Below are 27,833 nucleotides of genomic sequence, written 5' to 3'. Positions count from 1 at the left end.
GTTTCTGTGGCTGGGTTTTGGTAGCGGGGGGGGGGGGGGGGGGGGCTACAGGGGTGGCTTCTGTTAGAAGCTGCCAGAAGCTTCCCCTGTTCCATGGAGCCAATGCCAGCCGGCTCCAGGATGGACTTCCTGCTGCTGGCCAAGGCCGAACCAATTAGGAGTAACAGTAACACCTCTGGGATAACATATTTCAGAAAAGAAGATTGTTGCGCAGAAGAAATTCCAGCCAGGGAAGAGTGGAGTGAGAACATGGGAATAACAACGTAGACACCAAGGTCACTGCAGAAGGAGGGGCAGGAGGTGCTCCAGACGCCAGAGCTGAGGCCCCTGCAGCCCGTGGTGCAGACCACGGTGGAGCAGCTGTGCCCCTGCAGCCCATGGAGGACCATCCGGGTGCAGAGACCCACCTGCAGCCCATGGAGCAGGTGGATGCATGAAGGAGGCTGTGACCCCGTGGGAGGCCCAGGATAGAGCAGGGTCCTGCCAGGGACCTGCAGCCCATGGAGGCAGAAGCCCACGCTGGAGCAGGTTTTTCCCAGGTAGGACTTGTGGCCCCTGTGGGGGACCCATGTCAGTACAGCTCATTCGTGAAGGACTGCACCCCATGGAGGAGTGACCCACGGAACAGCAGTTTGGGAATAACTGCTGCCTGAGGGATGGACTCACATTAGAGAGGTCCATCAAGGACTGTCTCCCATGGGAGGGACCCCACGGGAGCAGGGGAAGGACTCCTCTCTCTGAGCAGCAGCAGAAACAACACCTGACCACAACCCCCATTCCCCGTCCCCCTGCACCGCTGCGGGGGAGGAGGGAGAACAAGGAAGGAAGGAGGAGTGGGGGGAAGGTGTTTTTAAGACTTTTATTTCTCACTCTTTGGCTCTTATCCTGTTAGTAATAAATACTAAGTACTATCCACGCTTTGATTACCTTCACGGGCAAAACAAGACTCAATCACTGACCTCTCCAAGCTCTTATCTCTACTCATGAATTCTTAGCTGGTTTTTTTCTCTCTCCTCTGTCCAGTTGCAGAGGGAGAGTGAGAGAGTGGCTTCAGTGGGTACCTGGTATCTGGCCAGGGTCAACCCACTACACCTCCCTAATTCCCTCCTCTCTCTTTTTAACTTTGGAGCATGATATTATATGGCATGTAATATCTCTTTCACTAGTTTGGGTCATCTGTTTGGTTGTGTTCCCTCTCAACCTCTTGCACACCCTCCTGTCTGGAAAGTCATTGGGTGGGGGTAGAGTGAGGAACAGAGAAGGTCTGGAGTGCGTGCAAAACACCTTTCAGCAACAGCTAAAACAGAGGTGTGTTATCAGCACTATTTTGGTCACAAATTAAAGCACAGAACCACATGACCTGTTATGCAGAAAATTAACTCCATATAAAATACAAGTTCCACTGAGATGGCAATAAAAAACTACCAGCTTGTTCATTTTTAACTTGACAGCTACACATTTCATGTAGTACCCTCAAGTTCTCATACCATGAGAAACTAGTAGCAATGATACTATACGATCACTAACTTCCCAAAAGAAGAGTTCAATTTTAAGTCTGGTAGCACAATACTCCACAGAGGTGGACTGTTCTGCTGGAAACAGGAACTAGACAGGATCTGGAAAAGTTATCATTTATTCCAACTTTCACTCACTGCACGATAAAATATCAAACTGTCCAAAAGTGAAAGCAAAGAATGTGAAGGTACTACATCTTTTGTACCTACCCGGTCCACTCAACATAGCTTTTATTGTTCCTGATGTTAATGCATGCTCTCTTTTTACGATGAACTCATGGCCATCGGAGGATATTAACTTCACATACATAGCATCTGGGCCTTCACACCCACCATATGTTTTCTCTTCTCCATCTATAATGGAAAAAAAGACAATGGTTTGAGAACATAATATACTGACTCACAACACTAATAATGCAAGTTGCAGTCTTTTCTATGACTACGTTTGCAAAATGAAGAATCCAAATGCAACCAGAAATAAGACAGAAGCATTTTCCATATTTGAGGACTTTGTACAGAATCACAGAACATTCTGAGTTGGAAGGGACCCACAGAGACCACTAAGTCCAACTCTTAACTGAATGAGGGGATTGAACCCACAACCTTGGCTTTATTATTGCCATGCTCTAACCGAGTTAATCTCCTCTGAAACAATCAGCAATCTGTTTTAAGGTAAGAATTTTTGCTCAAGTTGGAATGTCAACATCTCTCCTCTTTCATTCCTCCATCACCAAATTCTGTCATGAGTTCTAAAATCTATGTAGGGATGAAGTTTTCCTTTAGACATCCTGAAGTGAATTGAACATGCTACTGATTCCCACTGTAAGGCTATTGCCATGTTTATCATCCTAAAACTTGCTAAAAGTTACCTAAAGACATAGCTGATATTTAAAAACACAGACTGCAAGGAAAAAAGTGCTTTCCGAAGCACAGGTAAGAATAAAAGCAGTCAGTATTCCTGCACTGAAGAAATGAAGATTCATCTTCCCTCACTGCCCAACCAGACCCAGAACCACACAGCATTAGTGCACACCCATGTTGTGGTGGAAAACAGGGAAACTGCCAAAGCACTAAACCCAAGGAAATTTGGAAATTCTCCCCACAGCAGTTTTGACTGTGCTTTTTCTGTTCCACTAAATACCCACTCTTTACTTTTCTTATCCAGAAGCCTTTACCCTCTTCCCTTTTTGTTCCTTCATTTATTCTATCCCAACAGCGCTATCTTTAAAAGCTGAATTACTGTTGCCAGTATAGCAAGCAAAACATTCCCCCAATCAAGTTGTTTTGTGAATTTGAAATTAAAATTGAATTACCATTTAGTTATTGCCAATTTTAGTAAAGTACTGTCAGTGCCAAACATGCTAAAATACACTCAGAAAAAGTACAGATAAAACCAGAATCTGTCCAATCACATTTCATTAACCAGTCATTTGTAGAGGGAGATACAACAGTTTCAGACGTAGTCATCTCACACACAATGTAATTTACCAGAAATCAGTTCTTATTATGATCTCTTGAGCCAGAATTCAACAGGCTGACCTTAGCTAACAAACAAGCAAAGAATTACTTAAAACAGTACACAGTGAAATTTTCTTGTCCACTATCTAAAAGTTTAGTGCAATAAAAGCCTAAAGGCATTCCTATTTTAGCATGTGCATTTTTAGGATTACGCATGTTAAGCAAGTGAAATGTTTTGTTAGATGGATGCACTCTGAACAAGTGTTTCCATAAATGAACAGTCACTTGAGAAAATTCTCCTACAAAACATTTGTAGGAAGTTCCACTTACTTTTGAGGCTGCAAGAAAAACAGTGACAAAATCATTTAAAGTCTTACAATCCAACTCTTCTACTAATGTGAGAGAGAAAATGCTTCAAATCACAGGAAAGCAGAAAACACTCTAAGACTATGAACTTACCCATTCTCTTCCTATAAAAAAAAAATATTCCTTTTCAACTGCAGATTTTGCAACAGGAGCGTCTGAAAAAACACAAGAGGCAATATTTTGAGTCAGCAGTAGCATTTTTAAAGTCACCTTCATTTATTAGTCTTTATGTTATCATAAACACTCTTCAGAAAAGAATACGATAATACACAGCATGCAATGTTGATGAGCAGTCCATTTTGAAAACGGAAACCTATGAAATTCACCAATGGAAAATGCAAACACCTGCACCCTGGGAAAAATTACCCCTGGCACCAGTACTGTCCGGAGGCCGACCTGCTGGAAAACAGCTCTGCAGAAATAGACCTGGGAGTGCTAGTGGACAAGTTGAACATGAGCCAGCAGTGTGTCCTTGCTGCAAAGGTGGCCAACAGCACCCTGAGCTCTGTTAAGAGCACTGCCAGAAGGTTGAGGCAGGTGATCTTGCCCCTCCACTCAGCACTAGTGGGACACATCTGGAGCGCTGGGTCCAGCACGTGCCAGACTGAACTGAGTCCTGCAAAGGGCCACAAAGATGACTGAGGGATTGAAGCACCTGTCACACAAGGAGAGGTTGAGAGAACTGGGGTTGTTTAGGCTGGAGAAGACAAGGCTCAGGGATCAGTCTAATCGGTATGCACTAAATACCTGGCCTCCAACCTGTCCTTCCCAGGAGATTGACAGTTCCTGATATCACCACCCATGTCACCTAGATAATCTACTTCAGACATTTAACGTAGGTATTCACATGGTAAGTTAACCAGGAGCTTCCACAGCTTATACACTGACATCCAGCTTGCTGCATACGTATTTCTCCATGAAAGTGAATCTAAAGAGTTAGAGAAATGGAAGCACTTATGTGCAAAACAAATCTAACATGTTCAGACACAACTTATATTTCTTTACCCTGAACTGCATCTCTGCTGTGGAAAAGAAAACTTTGGAAGAGAAATTCCACCCACCCACCTGCTGTCCTAAAATTTCTTTCATGTCAACAGCTGCTCTCTAAACATTAACCCAGTAAAAATCAATGAACTACTATTGTGTGCCCACAGATTCAGGAAAACAGCACCAGGGAACCTGGGTGGTTTCCCAGCTGATATTCAGAGTTGAGGGCAGCAAAAGAGACCAGAATAGAGACCACTCCCCACATTCCCTCCCTCCTATGTTTCTGGTAATAGTTCAACAAGATAATGTAAGCAAGCTGAGGAAGCTGTAAGCTTTGGAAGAAGCACTACAGACATCGCTTTGCTATTGCTGATAACTTCGCTTCTCCACAGCACTTTGATACTGATTTGTTCCATTTCCCTTTTTTTATAGCTACAAATATGAAAGAGCCTGAATGTTGCCTCCATCTTTCACAAAAAGGCACTTTGTTATGTACACCTAACCAAACTACACACGCATAACCTATAGTTTTTAATTGTCTGTGGAGAAAAGAGCAAAATTCATCCTTCACTTACATTGCTGCTGTCTTTGGAGTGTTAAATGCCTTCACCATTTTCAGTAATTCCAGGAACTCATCTAAGGAAATTACATTTGGGTGCTGGAACAGTTAGGGCCCAAAACTGATGAGATCTTTCACCCTATTCCAACAGTTTTTGTAAGTGGGAAATCAAGCATCTTATTGGAGAGTATCTGTTGCTGAGGAACTGAAGAGATACCTTACATTTTTACTTCTACTTTGCAGAAGAGGATCACTTCTGCTATCACTTTTTCTAGCCACAAAACCCTTCGCTATATTCCAAAAGAGTAGTGAAATCACTTATGATTTATAAATAATAATAATTAAAAAAAACATGGAAGCAATACTATTTTTTGGAAGTGCTGGTGAGGATAAAATGTTCCTTGGTTTACAATACAAGTACTGTTACTAAATAAAGGAATAAAGACAAGTTAGTTAGTGGGAATGCAGATATATTAAGACCTTGCAAGGTAAAAGCGTAACTTGAGGAGGCTAATGCATTGAAAGTGGAGAACTGAAAAGAAATGTCTACACAAAAAAAAGACATTAGACACATTAGAGCTGTCCCAAAAAGATGCAATGAGCATTTTAATAAATCAAATGAAAAGTGCTATGATTATAGAGGGGAAAAAATACAGCAGTTAACAAAGAAGGAAAAAAACCTATCAGTCTTGGTGGTATGAATTCAGTTGTTCTAAAACGGAAAACAGGATAAAAATATAGTATGCCTTAGCAAGATTTAGGACACACTGAACTATTCCAATACCTAAAAATTAATCAATCATTTTCCTTGAAAAAAAGATGCAATCTGGACTCTTACATCATATGGGGTTAAATAAATATGACGAGAGGTAATCTTAAAATGAGAAAGAAATTTGCTACAAGACTACGAGAACACAGTATGGTATGGCACAACTGGGCTAGAAAAGAACTACTAGTTCCTTCAAAAAATATCTTGAACTTTTATTTTAAACAGTGCTGCCAGAAAACAATAGGTAGATTTGGATGAGATGGAAGTGAAAAGCATTGCAACAAAAGGGGAACAAAGCATAACACACACAAGTGACCAGTCTTGAAAAACCACATACTAGAAACTCATCAAATTAAATGTTATGAAGTGCAAGATTCCTGTATGTAGGGACCAATACAATCTTCTTTCAGGTAGTCAGGGCTTGTTATTTGGGAGTATAGACATTCTGTGGTCAACTAGAAACTGAAGCAGCTCTAAGGGACCAAAAGAAAAAAAAAAGGTGGGGAACAAAGAGGAAAATGCACATTGAGGATTTCTTTGCAACAGAGATAGATATGAGCACTGCTGCACAAGAGCAACAACTCGTCTGGAATAGCACACACAATTCTGAATTCCTGGTTTCAAGAAAAAGAAGTTCGAATTACAAGAACTACAGGAAGGAGCTTGACCAAAGACCAAACACCTTGTTTTATAAAAGAAAAATTAGTCTTCCTTACTCAGCGCAGCAAAATAAAACTGGAATGAAGATAAATATAAAAATTCATTAAAAAGATAAGCATCAAATAGGGAGAACTATGCCAACGTTGTATCTCAGTTTAAGTCCAACAAATGAACATAAACAAGAAATACAAAGGATGTAGGAATCATTGTCACTCACAAATTCTCAGTTGTGCCCATAGTAAAAAGAGTATGGAGGGAAATTTTCTGCACAATCTTTTTTACTTGACAACAGCATGGCCTTAAGGTTTAAATAATAGGTTAGAAACAGGAGAGTCAATAAACCTTGTATGTTGTTGTCAGAGACTGAAATAGTTAATGATTTATGCATTCTAGGACTGCCAGGAGACTTTTGCAGGCTTTTGCATTATACCTATGATGGGCAGCTGGGTCCATCTCCCCCTCCAGTGCTGCTGAAGGTGTCAAGCCCTGAAAAGGCGAGAAGAGCCGTGTTTACCATGCCCTCCACATGAACTCTGTGCTGGCCTGTCCCAGATGTTGGAGGTTCATGGCATGGTCCATTAAAGCCATGGCCCTTGCCAATTCTGAAAGGTGGGAAAAACCCTTCTACCAGGCCCCTCACGGGAACTCTGCGCAGGCCCAGGAGACGTTGGAGGCTCCTGGCCTGGCCTGTGACACTATCCATGGATATAACAACTCATAACTTCTTTGAGTGTGGGGGCTCCCCTCCTTCACCCCCAACAGACCAAAGCCTCCACTTCAACTGACAGACATGGAAGCTGCAACTACGAAGTTTCATCGCTGGACCCCGTGGGCAGTGACTATAGACATCTTTCCACTCTCAGGTTTTCTTTCCCTTACCCTTATCCTGTCCTTCCATTCTCTCCCTTATGCATTTTCCCTAAAGGTTATCTTTATGCCATATTGCCATAGATGAAAAATATAGATGATAACACCCAAAATGCCAACATACCTGTTTACCTTTGAAACAAAATTGTTCTAAAATAAACCCTACATATATGTTTTCAAACACCAATTATTCAGTGTTGTTTCACTCTAATCCACCCCAAGGGATTTATTAATAAGAACCTGGGTTACCCCCCCTCCCGCCCTTTTCTGGGGTGGGTCATAACAGTTGTTTTCCAAGAAATTATTTTCTTACAGTGTATTTTCCAATGTAATGTTTACTGCAAAGCATATCACTACATTTTCCTTCTGTATAACTAAAGCAGCACAAGTAACAGCATTTGTCAAGCCAATATGAAGAAAGAGACTCTGAGATTTCTGAAGATGCCTGGTAACTACCTATATTTTAATTACTTTTCCAAATTTTATAGCTGCCCCTGTCTGACTTCACCAATGAAGCAGTTGGGAAGAGAACAATCCAAGTTTTGGGAACTTGTATTTATTATATATTTTTGACTTGACTATTCCAGACTCCTGCAAAGAACCTTCAAGAAGCTTATGTGACATTACCAATTAGGTAGATCAGCTCCCTGACTTTAATCTCTAAAAAGCATATATATTAGGTACTGCTGTTCTGCTTTGCCTCCTTAAAAAAAAAAATAATATTAGCAAAAACTGCGCTTGTTAAGGGAAAGTTTACATAAAAGGAATGTGTCACTTTTTTATCTATGAGGGAGAATACAATACAACTAAAATCAGCTTATTTGGCACACAGAACTTCCAGCCAGTCTAAAAAGGAAGCTCTTCCTGCAGAAAACAACATTCGCATTGTATACTAGAGAACTGAAAACTGCCATAAATTGCCAGAATATTTACAGGTATGAGGTAGACTATAACAAAGTATCACGAAACACAGCAACTAAGCCACACGAGGCAAGTGGTCTTGTTTGCATACTTTAACATCTTCTTCTTACAGCTCTAAGAAACACCATGGTGTAGTGAGTTTAGTTCGATCTCTTCCCTGCTTCTCTTGACCATCAAATGCACGAACAAAATCAAAGCACGTCCACTACCATCCCCCCTCACTCCCAAAGTTGCGAGCTCATCTCCCAGGCTTTCCCAGAAATTCCAGAATATCATTTCCTTGTACATGCTGTATGTTGATGGGAGTGGAACAGACTGGAAGGACATATGTAGCTGAACACTAATGTAGCTGAACACACATAACCACTGTACGGCTTCCAGAACCCCACTGCTCTGTTCTGGTCAGTACAAGAAAATTAAATCTATGCAAACATTTCAAGCACCCAGATTCTTTGATCCCACAGGAAAACTCTTTAAAAAAAATCACATTCTGGTTCAAGGACACTCAAATGGCTTCCAACTCATCAGCTACAGCACATGCACATGGCTTTTGTATTGCTTAGCTGGTGACATTTCTGTACTCTAAACTATCACTTTCCGGAAAATGTGTGGCAAATAACACAAATTCCTTCACAATTCCTACGTTAGTTTAGAAGCCAACTGTTGACAATTTTTTGGGTATCATTTGTGCATCAGTAAGAATTCATCAGTTATCAAAGGCTGCTATGTGTTGCAACAGAAGCCTCCTATTGTTCAATGCTAAATTCTATCCTATCCTGTACAATAATTTGTTTAAAAACACCACTCTTCAGTTTAGCATTCACTACTCACTCTGCATTGAAAAATAATTAATGTAAGTAGGGATCGAAGCATATTTTGAAAAAAACACGATGGGAAACTGGCATAGCATGACTTCCAAATCAGCTGATTCACTATTCCATACTCACAGGCACTAAAATTCAAACTTTTGGGGTCACTGGAATGCAACAGGAAGGTAAACTAAAGGTGAATGTTAACTGAGATTGGTGATGTGATAGGATACCATGTATGGAGTATCAAAGATCCCACTTAAGATTTCTTTTCCTGTCTAAGGAAACTTTCCTTCTCAGTAGTTCCCAAGAAAGTTTCAAGAAAAAAAAACAACAAATGGGCAGGGGAGCATTAACTGTTTTCTTCCAAACATACAATAAAAGCCCTGTACTGTAAGCTCTTGACAAAGGCTGCTGGCCTGCTGCAAAACTTTATAGGGCATGGATTACTGCCATCTTTTTACAGGTATTAATCAAAAACTACTGTCCTGCAAACTACACCACAGTGAAGATAATTAAATCCCAAACCTTTCTAGGTGCAAAGTGAACTTGTCAAAGTACATCAAAATTCCTTTACTGTAATCTGACAAAACCCAGACTTTTATGACAAAACTTAAGGGTTTCTTGTAATATACTCTGAAAATTACAAAACACAGTAAAACACCTGAAGGTGAGTATCCTTTCAAAAGATACTCATTTACCTCACTGCACCACTGTTAAGAGTCTTCATATTAAGACTACATGAAACTATCTAAATCTTTTCATTATCAACCCTGGCCCAAAAAAAATTAAATCTCAAATGGCTTTTCTCTGATGCAACAAGAAAAAAACTAAGTGCTGAAGTGCTAAAAGTTTCTAAAGATTCTCTTAAAGCTCTCGATGGACATGGTAGCAAAAATTCTATAACTTAAGCACACTAAAAGGCTGATCCCAAGGCATAAGGTATGTGCTACGTGGGCAAAGATGGTAGGCAATATACTACAGAAAAACTAATAAAAACTTATTCTCCTTATAAGTAACTCTTCAGTTAATAAACGTTTATCCCCCTCAAATTTTTTTGGCCCTTATTATAGCAAAAGGAGTAAATTGGAAGCACGTAAGGAATTATTCAGAAATAAGTGCCCAAAGGGGTTCTTATCTCAAAGGTCTCTCCCCTGCCTGTTTATCTGTGTTTTTCTGGTTTGCTTCCAAATTTCATCAAAGCCAAGTAAACAAGTGGCATATAACTATCTAGGTCTCCCCACAGTGCAAAGTTTAACTTAAATCTACAGTACCAAACATACTTAATAAATATTTAATAAAAGTTACCTGATGTGAGATTAAATTGGCTGTCAAGGCAAACTGCCAGCATCACCATCGCCCTTTCACAAATATATATATGAAGCGAGCAATAACTTACTAATGCTCAGGTTCCCTTTTTTTTAAAGCAGAAGCTCCCTTTGAGGAACACACAGTACGCAAAAGCTTATTTTTATTGCAGGCGTATCACCCTTTTCCTTGCTTTGCTTACCAAAGAGCCAAAGTACTTTAACCAGCACTTCTCACCTTGGCACAACAAACCCTGGAGGCGCAGCCTAAATTCTTTCGGCCTTAGCTTTTCCCGTCTCTCTGGGGCCTGGCGCAGGAAAAGGGCGAACGTCACTTACGGCAGGAGTTTGGGAGCGATGCTCAAACACAGCACAGCTCCGGGGAGCCCCTTTCCCGGCGGCGCCAGGATCCCAAGGAAAAGGCTCTGGGGGGAGAAATGCGCTTTTCGCCACCACCCCGGAGGGGGAACCCCGGCCTGGCACCGCGCCCCGCACGCCGCGACGGCTCCGGGGGCCGCTCCGGCCCCTCCGCCCGCCCCCTCCCGCCTGGAGCGGGGCGAGGCCCGCTGCCCTCTGCGGCGGCTCCCCGAGGGGCTGCCCCGGCCCGCGGGGTGTCTCGGCCCTCACCGCTGGTGCCGCTCCCTCCGCGCTCGCAGGGCCGCGCTGTAGGCCCAGCTGCCTCCGAGCGCTTCCGCCCGGGCACGCGCCGCTTCCGGCCCCGCCCCCACGGCGCTCCCGGCATGCCGCGCGAGCAGAGCGGTGCATGCTGGGGCGCGTAGTTCTAGGAGGGGGCAGGGGTCGGCCCGCCATGGCAGGGCTTGGGAGTGCTGTTCGACAGCGGCTGAACGTGAGCTGGCCTGTGCCCAGGCGGCCGGGAATGCCAGTGACATTCTGGCCTGTATCACGAATAGTGTGTCCCCCAGGCCCAGGGCAGTGATAGTCCACTGTACTCGGCACGGGTGAGGCCACACTTCGAGTGCTGTGTCCTGTTCTGGGCCCCTCATTTCACAAGACATTGTGTTGCTGGAGCGAGTCCAGAGAAGGGCAACGAAGCTGGTGAAGGGTCTGGAGCACAAGTCTTATGAGGAGCGGCTGAGGTAGTTTAGCCTGGAGAAAAGGAGGCTTGGGGGTGGCCTTGTCTCTCTCTACAACTACCTGAAAGGATGCTGTAGCGGAATTGGTGCCTTTTCCCCAGTCACAAGCAATAGGACAGTAAGAAACAGCCTCAAGTTGCACCTGAAAAGATGCTGTAGCCAAGTGGGAATTGGTCCCTTCTCCCCAGTCACAAGCAATAGTACAATAAGAAACAGCCTCAAGTTGCACCACAGGAGGATTAGATTGGATATTAGGAAAAATTTCTCCAGAGAAAGGGTGATTAGACGTTGGAAGGGGCTGTCCAGGGAGGTCCCTGGAAGTGTTTAAGAAGAGATTGGATGTGGCACTTAGTGCCATGGTCTAGTAGACAGGGCGGTGTTTGGTCATAGGTTCGATTCCATCTCAGAGGTCTTTTCCAACCTGAGTAATCCTGGGATTCCGGCGATGCTGATGCGGGGCCTGCCGGGTCGCCGCGGAGCCGGGCGGGCCCTTCCTGCGGCCGGAACCAAAGCGCATCGGGGCGGCGGCGCGTCGGGGCTGCCGGTGCGGCACCGCTACGCGCTGTGCCGGTGCGGCCGCGGCCCCGCCATGTTGCTGCTGCTGCTGCGGAGGGCCGCCCCCGCCGCCGCTGCTCCCGCCGCTTGCCGCCGGGCGTCCGCATGGCTCCAGGGCGCCGCGCACCGCGGGCTCCCGGCCGCCTGCCGCCGCCGGGCCACCCTGCCCGCCGCCGGGCCCCAGCAGGTTGTGCGTAATGTGGGAACGAGGGGAGGAGCGGGGCCCTGGGGTTTGCGGCTTTGTCCTTACGGAAAGTGCGGGTCTGAGGAGGGAAGCGAGGTGGCACTCGGGACGTACCTGAGATCAGCCCCTCTGTTGTGCTCTGGTGAGACCGACTTGGAGTGCTGCGTCTAGCTCTGGGATCCCCAACACAGGAAGGACATGGACCTGCTGGAGCCAGTCCTCAGGAGGGCCACCAAGATGATCAGAGGGATGGAGCACCTCTCCTGTTAGGAAAGACTGGGAGAATTGTGTTTGTACAGGATGAAAAAGAGCAGGCTTAGGGGTGCCCTAATTGCGGCCTTCCAGTACCTGAAGGGAGCCTACAGGAAAGATGGAGAGGGACTTTTTACAAGGACATATAGTGACAGGACAAGGGACCATGAGTTCAAACTGAAAGACGAGAGGTTTAGATTAGATATTAGGAAGAAATTCTTTTCTGTGAGGATGGTGAGGCACGGGAATGGGTTACCCAGAGAAGTGGATGCCCCATCCCTGGAGGTGTTCAAGACCGGCTTGAATAGAAGTCTGAGCAACCTGGTCTAGTAGAAGGTGTCCCTGCCCATGGCAGGGGGCTTGGAGCTAGAAGATCTTTAGATAAAGTTCCTTCCAACCCAAACCATTCCATGATTCCGTGATCAGAGACCTAGTGAGTGTGGGCACCGTGAATATCTTCCTGCAAAGCCATGTGTCAGTTGATTGCAAGCTGAGTTTTTGGCATTGGGGTTGCATACATTTAGAGCTAACTTGGAATATTTACATGGAAGATTATTGGAACAGTTGGGGTTTGTGGGATGCTTTGTAGTGTAACCTAACTTTAATCCCTAGTCTAAGATGCTGGGGATGGGTTCAGGGCAAGGAGAAACCTTGTGTGTGTGTATATATACACATGTATACAGACATATATATGTGTATATATAGCTAGGTAGATATAAAGTGTAGTACTGATGTTGCTTGGCCATGTACTGCTTTCATCTTCCAGGTTACGTCTTTTCAAGGAGTGGCTGTTCGCAGCCTCAGCACATCCTCCCCTCATGAACACCCAGAACACGGAAGATTAGTTTATAAAGGAAATTTGGCAAAGACAGTGTTAGGTATGTGACTTGAAATACTATGTATTGCCTTTATTTTGTTTGTTTTGACCACGTTTGCCTGTGAAGTAAGAACTTCATAGCTGTGCATAACAGGTGGTAGTGACTGCATCAGAAATAGAGCCAGCAACCAGCTTTGATAAACCCATCATGAATACTCTGTGAAACGTGAACATATAAACAAATCAGAATGATGACAGTGAGACAGGGCTGAGCTTTCAAGAGTTTCTCTGTGAGCTTAAAAAAAAGGGAAGGGGGTTTTCAGTAACTTCATCTGTTCAAGTAATGCCATTGTTATATGATAGCAGACCATATGTAATTGTAGAGAAGATCGTCCTCTTAAGTGTTAACCTTTGTTTTCTTTTTGTTCTGTTTTTATGTAGGTGTGAGGTTTTTCTCTTACTCCACCAGCATATTCAACCTGTTCATGATGCCCTACATCATGCTCAAAAGTGGTATTGGAGTGGAAAGTCTGCTTATGCAAGCTGCCTTTTATGGGATGATCGGGTTTTTTACATTTGTAACTCCAGTAACTTTGCATGTCCTTACAAAAGGTTATGTGATCCGACTCTATTACAAAGATGAAAAGGACACCTATACAGCCATTACCTACAATGCCATCTTGGCAGAAAAAGCAACTGTTTTCCATCAGAAAGATGTAAAGATTCCAGACATCACCAAGATGTTTACAACATTTTATGCTAAAACAAAATCAATGCTTGTTAATCCGACACTTTTCCCAAATCCTCAGGACTATAACCATCTCATGGGCTATGACAAATCCCCGCTTTTTAAGTTAGAGGAGTTAAAGGAAGCTGATGAAAGGAAATAATTTGAAGATAATGAATGTCAGTGTCATTGTTCTTAATGCAGTGCTGTGTATGTAAAAGAATGTAAAATTCTATTACACTTTCTTAAGTCAGGTAGCTGGAGTTTTCCAAATGCATTTTGGAATGTATTAAAAAGACCCTTTTTTTTAATATTATGAACAATGTGACGGTTTCTTCAGAGTTAATGACATAAAATATAGTAAAAAAAGGTGCTTAGATCTGTCTTGGACTTATTTATTCTTGGCTTGATTTTTATTGTTAGCTCTCCAGAGAACTGTAAGCAGTCTCACCAGCTCCGTGTCAAAGGAAACCATTTGTAAGAGAAAAATGATCAATAGTCATTACCTATGAAGTTTGTAGTTAATCTCCTAAGCCTTAAGTATTGTACTTAATCCAAAATCATCAGGCTTTTTTGTCAATGCTGTTGCTGGTGTAAAGGGAGTGGAGATGGCTTTTCCTTCCCTTTGTGAGACCGTGGGAGGAGTCTTTGGAAAGCAGACAGGTATTCTTGCTAGTTCCTGCTACAGCCTCCTCCTGGAGAAGATAGGGAGAATGGCTGCATCACAGTAATCTCTGGGTACTCACAGCTACTAAATGGTTTCTTAAGGTGGAGTCCCACTCCGAGCAGCTCTGTCCCCAGAGGTGGAGAGCGAGAAGCCTCTCTTTGGTTGGGCTGGGGAAAGCACCTTGGCATCAGGTTTGCTCTGGGAATATCCCATCAAGAACAGGTGCTGTGTTTGAACTGACTCAAAGAAAATTCTGGCAGCTAGTGGTTAAATTGGATTCTGTCAGCATTTATGTAAGGTGGAGAAGCAAAATAGAGTATCCTGTAGAATACTGTTTAGATCTTTGCCTTTAAAAAACATACCTTTTGATTTTCAGTACTGGAAAAAAAGCCACCTCTAGTTCAACTGAACAGAGGATCAGATCTTTCTGTGTGACTAGACTGGTTCTGCATGCCTGAGATGCAGAAGCTGGATTTAAATATTTTAGCCCAAGGCACATAAACTGACAGATACTTGTTTTCAAATAATGAAGGGCCTAAATATTTTGAGACTTAAAAATTACTGAATAAAAAAACCCCTAACAATTCAAATTAATCCTTTTGTGTTAGCAGTGCCTTTTGTAATAAGTAAATCTGATGTTTGCTACTAATTAAGCTATCCTGGTACTGCAAACAAAGAGAAAGATATTATAGTTACCATTCAAGATGTTCCCTAAGTTCTAGCTGAAAATATATATTTAAAAGTCTAAATGTCTTCCAATGCTATTATTTCAATTTCACGTTGACATTAAACCACTGGTTTTGAATGTTGTTTTTCTGACTGTTGAAATTGCCCTCAATGTACTCGCTGAGTGATAAAAAAGCAAATCATCCCATCCCAATATTTTTGAGGCAGTTCTTTGTGTTGACACAGCTATAATTGTAAAAGCCTGACTGAGCCCCATTAAGCCAGTATCACTTCACGAGTAGCAATAATATAAAAATCAGATTTTCATAAATTACATGGAACCTGTGAGGTCAGTAACAAGCAATTCTGATCACCTGATTGTACTAGTTATGGAAATGATGCTTTGCATCTAATTAAAAGTACTCTTTCCATGTCTGATGCATTCACTCACTTCTTTTGGTGCTTGCATTGAAAGATGAAGTCAACTTCATCTTTTAGTGCCAAATACAGGGAGAACAGGAAACAGCGTTTGCAGAAGAAGGTAAAAGAAAGGCCCCAAAATTGTATTTATGTGCCCCTTAGGTAATATCTTCTGACTGAAGAAAGTTTTAATTGTTAAATTTGAGATTTGTCCAATTCAGATTTAAGCAGCAATAGTAAGATATCTCCATTCCACTGGCTAAGTTTCTCAAAAAAGTATGGAAGATAAATATTATTTCTTCTGCTTGTATTCTGGCAGTGAAATGCAAGTTAAGCTAGTAGGTGGCTTTCTGACACACAGATGATTAAAATAATATTAAAAAGTCCAGAATTCTGCCAGAAGATAAACTATACAGTCTCAGAAAAATACTTCATACTTCCTAAGTGCAACTTGAAAATAATAGAATAGTACTTTTATGTTAAGAAAAGAGAAGACCAAGCTTACTGAACATACACAATATTCTATCTGCTTCTACCTTGTTTGCTGCTACACTTAGGGTGTGTACTCAGAATCATTTATGTTGGAAAAGACCTTTAAAATCATCAACTCCAACTATTAACCCAGCGCAGCCAATTCCACCACTAAACCATGTCCCTCAGTCCCACAACTACATGGCTTAATACCTCCAGGGATGGTGACTCAGCCTTGTCCAGTGCTTGACAACCCTTTCAGTGCAGAAAGTTTTCATATTGCCTAATCTAAACCTGCCCTGGTGCACCTTCAGGTTGTTTCCCCTTGTCCTGACACGACTTGGGAGAAGGGACCAATCTTCACCTGCCTGCAACCTCATCTCAGGCGGTTGTAGAGGGCTATAAGGTCCCCCCTGAGCCTCCTTTTCTCCAGACTTAACAATCCCAGCTCCCTCAGCCTCCCCCGGTGCTCCAGAGCACTGTTCACCAGCTTTGTGGCCTTTGTTGCGGAAGTATTACTATCTACTAGCATTTTCATCCCTGGAAGTCACTGATATTTCTTTGGGTGTAGGTAACTTGTGTACAATATGGAAGAAACAGTTTATAAGATATAGAGAATGTGCTCATTATGGAGATATTGAAGGAAATACTGATGGAAGCCCAGTTTTCTGAAATACCTGATTTACAAACTGTCTTATTTGCAAGACAACACCTATGAGGAAGGCTTCGAGCTCCTGCAGCCTTTCCAGGACCAACCAATTACTTGTCTATAGCAGCTGAGTCTTGCATCTTGTCCTGGTACCAGTTTCACTTAATCTGGTGTAAAGAGCAAGAACGTGTGAAATAACTCAAGCCTCTTTCCTAGACACGTTTCCTATTGCCTTCCAGCCTTAGAATCTTCCACAAAAGTGGAATCATGACTGATTTTGTTTTCCCCTGGGAAAACAGTCACGATATATGCAAATTTTTCTTTTCAGTCTTTGACTACATGCTATTTTCTTGCTGCTAGCCCTCTCCCTTTTTCTTGAGTTTTTGGCTTTGTCCACATTATTATTCATTAGTCCCTATCTGTTCTTAATTATGAAGTACAAAGCTTCTTGTCATTCTTTAAAGTTATTTTTTAAATTGAATTATCCCACAACCCTCATCCTTTTCTTGCAAATGTAAAAAATTTTGATGAGAAAATTATCCCTTTTTGATCCTTCAAAGAGAAATCTTTAAAGCTCTGAGGTACTTCACACTCCTAATCACACTCTGAAAAATTAAAAGGTAACTAATGTGACTGGAGCTCACTTTATTACAAACCACAGTCATCACATTGGCAAAGATGAGGAAAAAAATCAGTAGATTTTTCACATGGCACCGTGAGGGCCTAATTTAGGTGATGGAAACTTCGTGAAAATCTCTTTGTGCTGTTAAAATTAAGAGCAGACGTGAATTATTACAATTGCTCAGTATAACTTAATAGATGGAAACTTGGTAAGCTGCTGTAATTTGGTTGCTCTGAAGTTCTGTGGTCATACCACAAATTTCTTCATGCTTCATACCATGGATTTCTTCATACCCCCACGTACAGCACAGCTTGCTGCAGCCCGCCTGAGAACTGGGACAAGTGTGCTAGCTAGGAGTTGGATCCACTATAATAAGATTATCCCAGAGCTATACAGACCTCAGCAAGCGGCTATTTTAAGCAGGGAATAACAGAGAACAAGAGCAAACGGCCACAAAATATGTCCAGCTGTCTCCATTTCTGGAATTCCAGGGTGGACAGTGTTGCTGTGGTGTGCTTTCTGTCAGCCTCAGGTAGGACACATCCCTTTCTTCTCCCTTCACCCTCTGCTTTCTCTTCTTTTTGACAACTTTAATAGTTTAATGAATATTTTAGAGTATAAGCTTTAATCCTAAACTTGGCTTGGAAAACACAAACCGTAAGCCTACTGGCAAGAAGCAGTGAGTTATTTCCAACATAATTGTTTCCACAGGATACCACCTGGTATGTATTTGCTCCACTTTAATAGTCTCCAGTGGTTTAATGTGATATATTCAAATCAAAACACTAAGCCGAAGTGCATACAACACTTAAAAAATATATTCAGAATAATGCACAGCACTTTTTCTATCTTTCAACAACTACTTGATTTCTTATTCAGTGCTACCAGCTCACCACTGGATATGTGCTAGTGCACTGCTCTTGGAGCGGACTCTCCTGGCTCTCTCAAGCACTTCATCAGCTGCATGTAGAGGAAATGAAACCTCTACCCCTTTCTTTTATCCTTGGGCATGACTTTCTCCTTCCACTATAGACATTGTCAAAGATGGGTTGAGAGGATTTGAGAAGAGAGTCTACAGTTTTCTATTCTTCATGTTGATAGTTGAGTGTGGTTTTGTTCTGTGAATGCATGCCTTATGCCTTATGTTGGAGTGCCTTCAGCATCAACCTAAAGCCAGAATCAGAATAAACATGTCTGCTTCCAGATGCAAAAAGATCTTCAAAAACTTTCACAAACAGTCCTGCGAGGAAAACTAAGTTATTATTGCCTATTTCTTTATTGAATAAATGTGGTTAACATCTTAAAAGAGTTTTCCATTAAAGTGACATTTTGTGACAAGCCAAGAACTAGGACATAATCTTTAAGTCTGTCTGACTAACACTTGGAGATGGAGTACTTCCCTCTGCTCTACTGGTGCACTGTTATTTATTTTTCTGTGATGGGATATTATGATCATATATATTATAAATCTTTCCTGAGGGAGATTTCAGTGACTTATAAGAGTTTATCTGGTCAAACTACTCATCTGCAGTCAACAATACAAATATGAAGTGATTATTTTGAAAAGCAATAACAAGTAAGTTAAGTACTTTTTAAATGTATCAAGAAAGAAGATAAAAGTATCGTGAATTAGTTTAAGGATTTTAACCAAAAATCAGTGAGAAGGCTTGGAATAAACTTCTACTTTCAGCATCTCAGATGTAGAGAAATTAAAAGTCATTGTTATAAAGTCCTAAATTCTCTAGACTTGGATTTATTTTATGTACTGTTGATTGGATATCAGAGTTGGTCCCTACTGAATATTCTTGTAAAGGATTTCAAAATAACTGAAATAAATTGTCACAAAATTTTAGTGAAGTAACATTATTGTGTAGCTCTTTCCACTTCCCTTTCTCTCCTTTTCACCTTCCTTTTGGATCAGTGTATGTAAGAGAAAGATTACAGTATAGAAAGAGGTTTTAGTAAAATTAAAATATGTAGAACTTTATATCCTTCTCCTGTAACCTTCATATTGACTTGAAAGGGACAGAATAGACTCTTCACAGTGCACTAGTTTGGGGCTTTAGTGAGCATCACAAGAGGTCACTTCTATGAATAGCATCAAAAGCCACAAGCATCTAAAACTGAATTTGGTGAAAAGATTTAAAAATTATTTAAGTTATTCTGATTTAATGACAATTTGACCAGACACAATGGTCAAGGTTTTTGGCTTTATAATCACGATCATCAGTGATATTTAGCACTGATACCAGTAGCAATTATTGCTCCTGTCCCATTTGGACAGCCAGATCCTTTTAAAATGTAGCTTCCTTAGCTGATTTTTTTAAGCATTGTAATAGTCTTGTACAATAAAAGTGCAATAAGGAAGGAGCAGAAGAGGTTACAGAGGTTTCCCCATGTGTCTGTCTATCCGAACCACCAGGGGGGACTAATTCCTCATCTATATCTTTACTGCAGCAAGTGTCTGAAAAAAACACCTATGCTTGAACCAGGTCTAGAAAGTCACTGAGTTCAGCAGAGAGGTTGTCTTCGTTTATATTAAGAGAGCTTTTATCTAAAATCTTGTAAATTTGCAGTGCTCTTTCCAGTCTGTGCAGCAATGCCAGCACAAGTCTGGCCACAGAGGGACGCACGTTCAGCTGCGTAATCGTATGTATCGGTAGGGTACGGTCAGTGCCATCTCATGACTTCTCCAGACTGGCCTGTGACTTGTGCTAAATCTACTGGACTGACAGAAGACTCAGCAGAGAGCCTGGTTTGGCTTCTTACTGCTTAAACTCACTCCATACCAGTGACCATGGCTTTGTGATTGAAAGGAATATTTTTTTGACTGTACGTGCACAAGGCATCTCTTCTTTAGTGGCTGCTTAATCACTCCTTTGTGGCTGTCTCACTACTCCATTTCTTTTTTTCCAGCTATTACAGCCTTCCTGATTTATTTCAACTTCACTGCATATTTTACTATTTTTAAGCAAGATTTGGCCATCTTGAAAAAAAACTGTGTTATTGCTATGATCACAAAGGGTTAATATGTTTTATAGTATCCTGTTAAACAACAACAAAAATCTGTGTGTGAAGTACGTACTCTGGAGATCTGTCAGGAAAGTTGTATAATTTTGAATTTCTACTTAAAAGCCGAATGCTAGAAGTTCCTTTTAATTTTGAACTCTGTCAGGCTACTGGGATTCTTCTTGTGGTCTATAGAAAGATTTGGAAATACTGAGGAGAATTCTCTAGCCACATTAATTTTTCAATTTTTTATTTTGTGAATTATTACAGGTATGAACTCATTAGTTGGTGCTTTCAGGCACTTGTAATTGAATTCTCACCTTCCTTAACTAGTCTGGGAACTCTGCCCATCTTCTGGGCGCAATCAGTCATAGTTTTGTGCGTGTCATTATTCTGAAATTATCTTTTGTGTTACATGCTCAGACTTCTGAAAACCAATTTCCTAATATTTTACTATTTTACGTTTTTAATATGTAAAGTATTACTCTGGTATACACAGAATTTGTGAGAATAAAAGCTTTTAGACACTGTGATGGGAAGTGGGAAGAGTCAGAACAATTGATTAAGTTATATTTGTTGTAATTTTTATTGAGTTTCCTGCTTAACACAAACTCAAATACCTGTGTATTTTATATACTGCTTCTTTTTTTTAAAAAAAAACCCTAGACAATTCCTGATCTAAGAGGAGCCTGCAGATATACATACAAATCAAAAAGGTAGCTTGTCAGAAATAATTTAATTTCTGTAAGTCATTCTCCCATAAATTCAGTAGGTTTCTATATTTTATTATAGTGAGAAAGAAAATTTGTTTCCTGTCAGTTAGATGGTGATTGTGCTCTCTTGATGAGGTATTAGCCTTTATTTGATCTGTTTCTGTAGCTGGGACTAGCAGCGTTGCCAGGTTTGTGCAGTAAGTGCTGACCCAGTTTGGTCAACATAATTGATATAACAGATACAGGCAAAATATGTTATTCTTTGTGTAATGCACTAACAGACAGAAATAAGGGGATGTATCTAAAGTGCTTTAAGAGTTTTTGTTTCGGTGTCTCAAACTTGAGTATCAAAATCTGCAACCTGGAACGTTTTCAGCATCCCAGGATAAAATCGGGTTGTAACCTATCTTCAGTTGTGACAGGTAGATTCTGTGTTCTTATTTGAAACATCCCAATCCAAATTTATTGCTTTTGTTAGTCATTGACTAATATTTGGGGTCCACCTCGACCCAGCCTTTGCATGGCTCTGTGCTGTTGGGCAAACCATACAATGCTGCTTCTCCAACAGAGACTGTGGGGAAGTCTGGGAGAAGGTCGCAGAGAGACTCTGGTAGGCAATTGTGGGAATTATCAGTTGTAATTTTATGGATTTTTAAGTTTTCTCTCTCTAAGAAAAATAACTGTGATAGATAGAGCTTTGAAGGTGGTAGCTGTCATCATGCAAGACATCAGTGGTTCTACTCAATAACATGTCAGATGGTTATGTTCAGCTCCATTTGGAAATATATCATCTAATTACAAATTTCTAGTGTGTTCTTAAAGCACAGTGAGCTTTGTGAGAAATTATTATGAAAGCTTGTGAGAGTTACTGACTACATATTGGTAAAAGAGTGGTCTCGATTTTCATCAATTTTTCTTTTCTTTAATAGGTACAGGAAACTCTGTGTTTGAATTTATGCCTTTAAAAATGTTACACCTGATGACTCAACTATACTTGCCTTTTACATACTTCTGGTAATCGTGTTTTTATTTCCGTTCCCCTTTTCACACAATTTTCTCTTTCGCTTTTCACCCGTGGCTTGAGCTGCGTTGTCTGGGGAAAATATAGCAACAAAAGCAGAAATTCTTTTTCTTCATAAAATTTATTGTGATGATAGTTGATGGTGCTGCAGTAGGATTAATTAAGATTGCAGAGAATTTGAAAAAATATCTGAACTTTCCCTGAAGACATGTGACTGAGGATGACTGTGCTGAATTTTGTTCCTCTTTCCTCAAAACAGAGTTTTATTCTGTTAGATACTGAGCAAAAAAAAGTGATTATGTTTGGACTTATTTTTTTCACTTTATTCACCTCTGGAGTTGGTGAATTTCTTTGTATGTCATCAGATCTTGAAATGTCGTATACTTTTTGTGGTAAGTAAAATATAGTTAATTCTTTTTCTAAGTTTGCATGATAATTACTGTAGACTGAGGAAGTGCAAATTTTCTTTCAAATTTCTTTCTTTGATGAATACAGAAAAATACAAAAAAGTTCAGCTGAAGTCTATTTCTGTTATTAATTACCATATAACAGGAATTATACTTCATAGGCATAAATATTACCACCATGCTGGTTCTAGCAACTAAGACAGAATTTTATCCTCAAGTAAAGCAGGCATATTTTGGTTCAGGAAATATTAGAAGATAATGAATTTAAACTTATTTTGCAATTACTCTATTGTATAAATTATGCAAATTGAGTTAACAAATATATTACAATTAAAAGGTTGAAGTATATGTAAAAGAGGAGGGAATGTGATATTCTGCTTTTCTGGGGTATCAGGTTTTGGGACAGCATAGTGTGTACGTTCTTGCCATGTCTGTGTCATGGGCTGATATTTTGCATATTCTAAAAATGCTAGGTGGTCACTCATAGAGCAAATATACTCAAAGGTTCATTTACCTTATCCTAGAAAATATACTGGTACATTAAAAACATTTTTAACTCTTGTCAGCAGGTTTATATAGGTTCCATGGTTAGCATAAGCTGGGATATTTTCAGCAGAGGACCATGCTGGTTTAATGCTACTGAAGATTTTGTGTATCATCAAAAGACAAATAAAGGCATTTTTGCCTGGGTTTTGTGTGCAAAATATCATCAACCAAAAAAATTGAGTTTTCTTGTTACTTAAAGAGATATTATTTTGGTTTTGCCCTCTAAGCATATAAATAATTAATAATAACATTTAAAATACATGTTTAGTATTTACTACAAATATTAGACAATTTTATATATTGTCTAATATTTTTAATATTATCTAAGACATATATATTGTATATACCTTATATTGAATGCATTTTAAAATGTGTGTTTGTTGTGAGTGGGTAAATACATATATTTTTATTATTTTCATGGAGAAGCCTATTCACACTATCAATTTGAAATATTGTTTTCCTATAGATTCTACAGCTCATGCTTTCATGTTTAATATGACACCTTGCAGCGTCATGAAAACAAACATCTGGAAGGCTACTGTTAACTGGATTCCAAGTGAGTCTCTCTTAACTAGACAATTATAATCTGGAAATGCAGAAAACCAAGTACAAGTGGAAAGCTGGCACTTCATCCAAAATGCCAGATGATTTAGGAAATCGGTTTCTGTGACTGAAAATGGAATGGATAAACTTGGACAATGATGGACAGAAATTATGATCTATGAAAATAAGTGTATTTGAGTTTTACTTGTTGGAGCAGTTACTAGAGCCCTACACGGAGTCTGGCACTCTATGTGCACATCTGAGATGGTTTAGGTGTATGTGCATTTGTCTGGGAGAAGCAGACAAGCTTTGCCGCACACAAGCTCTTCTGGCCTGAAGAAGTCCCAAGTCTTTTCAAGGAGAATATCATTAGGCCATCCAAGTATGGCAGAACTTCTGTGAAGAATATGTGTGTTCCAGAGGCTGGAAATGGTACTAGATTTGTGTTTGAACCCAACTGTAATCTTTAAACCCAGTTTTAAGCTGGCAAGCTGAGTTAATGAAATGTTTATGAAATGATTGTATCAAAAACTTCACCTTCTGAATATAAACTCTGGAGGTGGAGTAGGTTTTCTTCCCTAGAAAGATACCTTTATGATGGCTATCAGCATTCAGGACATGCAACATGTGCCTAAAAGTAAAGCCTTCATCTGAGCATGTGTTTAAGTTAGCTGTGCTGTTATCTTTGCTGAAGAAATTAAAACAGATTTTGAAATTAGTCACTCAAATATTTTTTAGATTTTTTTTTTTAGAAAATTTTCTCTTTTTTTTTTTTTTCTCCTGAATGTAACAGTTTTCAAGATACAGATTTTTGCCAGTTTTGGGGGGAATCTTTAAAAAATATTGTATTTCAGAGAAAACTATTTTTTATCTCAGTGGCATGTCTGCATACGTGTTTTTTCTCCCTGCTAGATATCATGTCCTTACTTGCAATGTTTTAATTAGGAAGTGACATCACCTTTTTGAAGATTGTCTTCCATGTCTGGTACAACGGCGAAAGAGCGTTTAACTGGAAGCATCTCCTGTGCAGTGGAACTGACGATGAATACTCATTGTGTGAAATGCTGAAAGGAGGTCGGTGTGCCATCAGCCCATGCAAACAGATTTTTCTCTCCACAATCTAGGCCTTGCTTGGCAGGCAGCAGACTTCAGAGCAGCCAGTTCTCCAGTGCCAAAACCCCATTAAAAGAGAGAATGTCCAAAGCTTATGTTTTAACATCCTTGTACTGCAGTTTCCATCTCCATAAATGATAATTACTAATATCCTTCATCTCAGTATGACACTTATTATTAACATTTATAAAATGACATGAAAAGACAACATTTGACTGGACTGTACAGAAAACTTGAGAGGGACCACCGGCACTACTAATATCCAGAACACAGTTTATTTAGGGTTTTTTAAGAAATTCTCTCCACCGAGGTATAATGCTTTTTTTAATAGAGAAGAGTCAATCCTCTGGTAGGGGCTACCCAGCATAAATGTGACACAGGCTCAAATCCAGAGAATTCAGGCAGGATGTCAGACTTAAGGCCAAAAAGGACCTGTGAGGAGGTGAAAATACGCAGTCTATGTTTTTCTTTCTTTAAAAATCTATATCAGTTCTCTTCGGAGTTAACACAGTCAGATGTGTTTGGAGGAGATGTTGGAGGAGCACTGTGGTTAATTTCTATTTTCTAACGTTATTTTGACAAATACTCAGAGCTCTGAGAGAAGAACCAGGTGAGTGCTTTGTCAGTGAAAGAGTAAATGACATTGGCAACTGCTGCTGAGTTGCCAATACCATATTGCTTTGAAGTTATTTAGGCAGTCTGATTTATGACTTTATGGTTAAGTAACCATTTGTATTATAATTATCTCTGTTTTACAGAAACACTTGTAGAAGAATTTGACATTAAAGGTTTAAGAATACAATTTCTAAAGGTACTTTCTGACATTTTATATAAAGAAATAATAATAGTAAAATTACATACTTACAGGTGTATATTTTCTGAAAAGACACATTCACCCAAACTGTAGAAAACAGAAGAGGAAGTGTCAGAACACTTTCTCATGTTTGAAGTGATGAGTCTAAAATGGTAGCATCCCTGAAATGCTGGATGTCCTTAGGTTATTATTTCTCTATTATTCCTCCCTTATTTTATAGAAGAAAAGACCAAAGAAATCAGTTAATTTCACCTTAGAAATCAGTTAATGTCACCTTAATAATTCCATTTTAATTGGTAAATTGTTTTCCTTTTACCTGTTTGAGTAAATCCATTCATATTTTTTCTGCCCATTTTGTTCTTTATTTTACATTCTCTTCACATGCTGGTCTGTTGCTCCCTGAAACCATTTTTGAAGATTTGAAAAGGGATAACAATATCCAAAAGTAAAAGCAGTACTCCAGTGTTAAACCGAGAGCAGCATCAGTCATCAGGTTGACCCAGTCTCTTACAACACCTACCCCATCAGCTGCCTGAGCCTTTCCAAACCCTATTAATCCCTACAAATGTCACTAAGGAGCTCCTACTGATACAAAATCTCCAGACTCCCCTTATCCCAAAGCCCATGGGCCTCTAACAGTGTTGGACTCTATCCAGCCCAACACCTCTTGTAACCCCAGAGCTGGTAGTGGAGAGGAACATCCCCTGCCATGAGCAGTCCTCCAATAGATGAAGTGCTTATGGCAGACCTGACACTTCCCCATAGGACTCTGCTAGACCAGAGACTGCTGTTCCTCTGTACTCTGGTCATAAGAAGAAAGTTGAGAACTATTTTTTTTTTATGTATACTCATATATCTGACTATACTCATGAGAACAGTCCATGATGGGAATGTCTTTTTCAGTCCTAACAGAAATCATTAGAACCATTCCAAGAAGCTACTTAGACAAGAGTGGGCAACACTATGCACTAATTTTCTTGTTTTTTTCTTGCTTGATTTAGGGCAATTATAATATTATTATACACGGATTCTCTGATGATTCTGAGAATAATATGGTCATATGCTTGAATTTCACCATGATAGTAAAACAAGATGTTTACTGAGTGCGACAAACTTTTCAAATAATTCAAGAACACTGAGGTAACTTCTGCAAGCAACTGGAATCCAAGCTGCGAAGTAATAAGCAAACTAAATTTCCTGAGGTGGAATACATCTTGTGCTGTCTGGAAAGCTATATGATATATAATCTTACTCGTTTATAGAACTACTGTAATCAGATGCTCAACCAACGTGCACAAAATCTCCGGGTATCAGGCATTCTGATTAATCCACAGAATAACCCTGACTGGATGGCAGGCTGAGGACTGCATTTTGGTGCTGTGCCTTGAGTTATGATAAAGTCAAGTTCTTCAGACTGAGGTAAACTAATCACAAAGTTTGGAAGTTTTGAAGTGCAAGAATCAGAAGTTCATCAGTACTCAATTTAAAACACAGCAATTGAATTTTGGAACCCTGCCATAAGTTGTTGGGTTTTTTCCTTTGAACAATAAAACTTTTTTGTTCAATCAATTTGAGAAATGTTTTTCATTCTCCTGTTTTCTGATTAACTTTGGATGTTTCCTAATGTTCTGCTCTTTTTATACCAAGCTAAAACAGAGGAGTAACAATTTGTTATGTGGTTCTAGCTGATGTGAGTAACATCCAAAGTGGAACGTTTCCAGTTGCACTGATACACTACTGCTGAGTTTAGCCATCCAGAGCCCTGAACTGCAACCTCATAGAATGTTTTTAGCTCTTGCTCAGAGTCCAAGGGGCAGAGACTATATGAGCTGTTTCCTTCAGATGCAGGAGGATGGTGTCACCCAACAGGTTGATCTGTTCCTCATTTATTCCTCAAAAGCATGTCTAAAGCTTTTGCTGTGGCTTTTGCCCCTTGGGAAGCCCAACAGTGAGTATCCACCTGCCCTCTCTGCTGCACCTCCACACTCAAGACCTTGGGTAAGACTTTGGTGGAGTGTGAGATTTGGTTCTCAGCAATAATACTGTCCTCTTCATCCTCAGCCCCCAGCCAGTGGTTGCTTAGTAGGTTCAGAGACTTTTCCCCAACTAATAGGACATTGTTGAAGTTGCACTTCGTGCTGGCTGCTAGTTTGTGCTGTGTGTAGCAGATTGCTTCCAAGTGCCTGAAAAAAATCAAAAACCAGAACAAACCAACACTCGTTCAGTCCACTAAATATCAAGCATAAAAATTAGCAGAAGTGAAGCTTTTAATCTCATTTTACACATAAGGAAAGATGTTTTTCAAATTTCGTATGAGAAAACTCAA

At 40.4% G+C, this 27,833-nt stretch overlaps 3 protein-coding genes across 10 annotated transcripts in view; 2 read left to right on the top strand and 1 right to left on the bottom strand.

Moving 5' to 3' along the window:
• The window catches only part of LOC135412298 (elongin-C), a 137,103-nt gene extending 126,061 nt beyond the window's left edge, over positions 1-11,042 (bottom strand). Inside the window, exons 1-4 of one of the 5 annotated variants that reach the window (XM_064650947.1) lie at positions 10,845-10,947; positions 10,456-10,525; positions 3,432-3,493; positions 1,725-1,868 (exon numbers count right to left, since the gene is read on the bottom strand). In XM_064650947.1, coding sequence (XP_064507017.1) covers positions 1,725-1,868; positions 3,432-3,435 — 148 coding nt within the window. In that variant the 5' untranslated portion in view covers positions 3,436-3,493; positions 10,456-10,525; positions 10,845-10,947. Of the gene's footprint in view, positions 1-1,724; positions 1,869-3,431; positions 3,494-10,420; positions 10,643-10,844 lie in introns of those variants that run through there. The other 4 variants (XM_064650937.1, XM_064650968.1, XM_064650977.1 and 1 more) reach the window with 4 other exon arrangements.
• A 699-nt stretch (positions 11,043-11,741) lies between these two features.
• On the top strand, positions 11,742-15,621 carry TMEM70 (transmembrane protein 70). Of its 2 annotated transcripts, none has more exons than XM_064650816.1 (3): positions 11,742-12,053; positions 13,069-13,180; positions 13,561-15,621. In XM_064650816.1, exons 1-3 carry the CDS (start codon positions 11,757-11,759, stop codon positions 14,007-14,009), a joined length of 858 nt encoding a protein of 285 aa, XP_064506886.1. In that variant the 5' UTR covers positions 11,742-11,756; the 3' UTR covers positions 14,010-15,621. The 2 variants fall into 2 exon arrangements, with proteins under 2 accessions (XP_064506886.1, XP_064506879.1); XM_064650809.1 differs by having other exon boundaries at positions 11,742-12,056.
• Positions 15,622-15,765: 144 nt separating this feature from the next.
• On the top strand, positions 15,766-27,076 carry LY96 (lymphocyte antigen 96). 3 transcript variants are annotated; one of them, XM_064650853.1, is made up of 6 exons: positions 15,766-22,077; positions 22,344-22,476; positions 23,504-23,593; positions 24,526-24,654; positions 25,452-25,504; positions 26,509-27,076. In XM_064650853.1, exons 2-6 carry the CDS (start codon positions 22,383-22,385, stop codon positions 26,608-26,610), a joined length of 468 nt encoding a protein of 155 aa, XP_064506923.1. In that variant the 5' UTR covers positions 15,766-22,077; positions 22,344-22,382; the 3' UTR covers positions 26,611-27,076. The 3 variants fall into 3 exon arrangements, with proteins under 3 accessions (XP_064506923.1, XP_064506913.1, XP_064506931.1); XM_064650843.1 differs by having other exon boundaries at positions 15,766-22,476; XM_064650861.1 differs by lacking the exon at positions 25,452-25,504 and having other exon boundaries at positions 15,766-22,476; positions 26,509-26,617.
• The last annotated feature ends 757 nt before the right edge of the window (positions 27,077-27,833 follow it).

This window comes from Pseudopipra pipra, chromosome 1 (genome assembly GCF_036250125.1).
Source record: "Pseudopipra pipra isolate bDixPip1 chromosome 1, bDixPip1.hap1, whole genome shotgun sequence".
NCBI lineage: Eukaryota > Metazoa > Chordata > Aves > Passeriformes > Pipridae > Pseudopipra > Pseudopipra pipra.
Note: the sequence above shows the minus strand (reverse complement) of the source record. Positions and strands in the feature narration are given on the sequence as shown.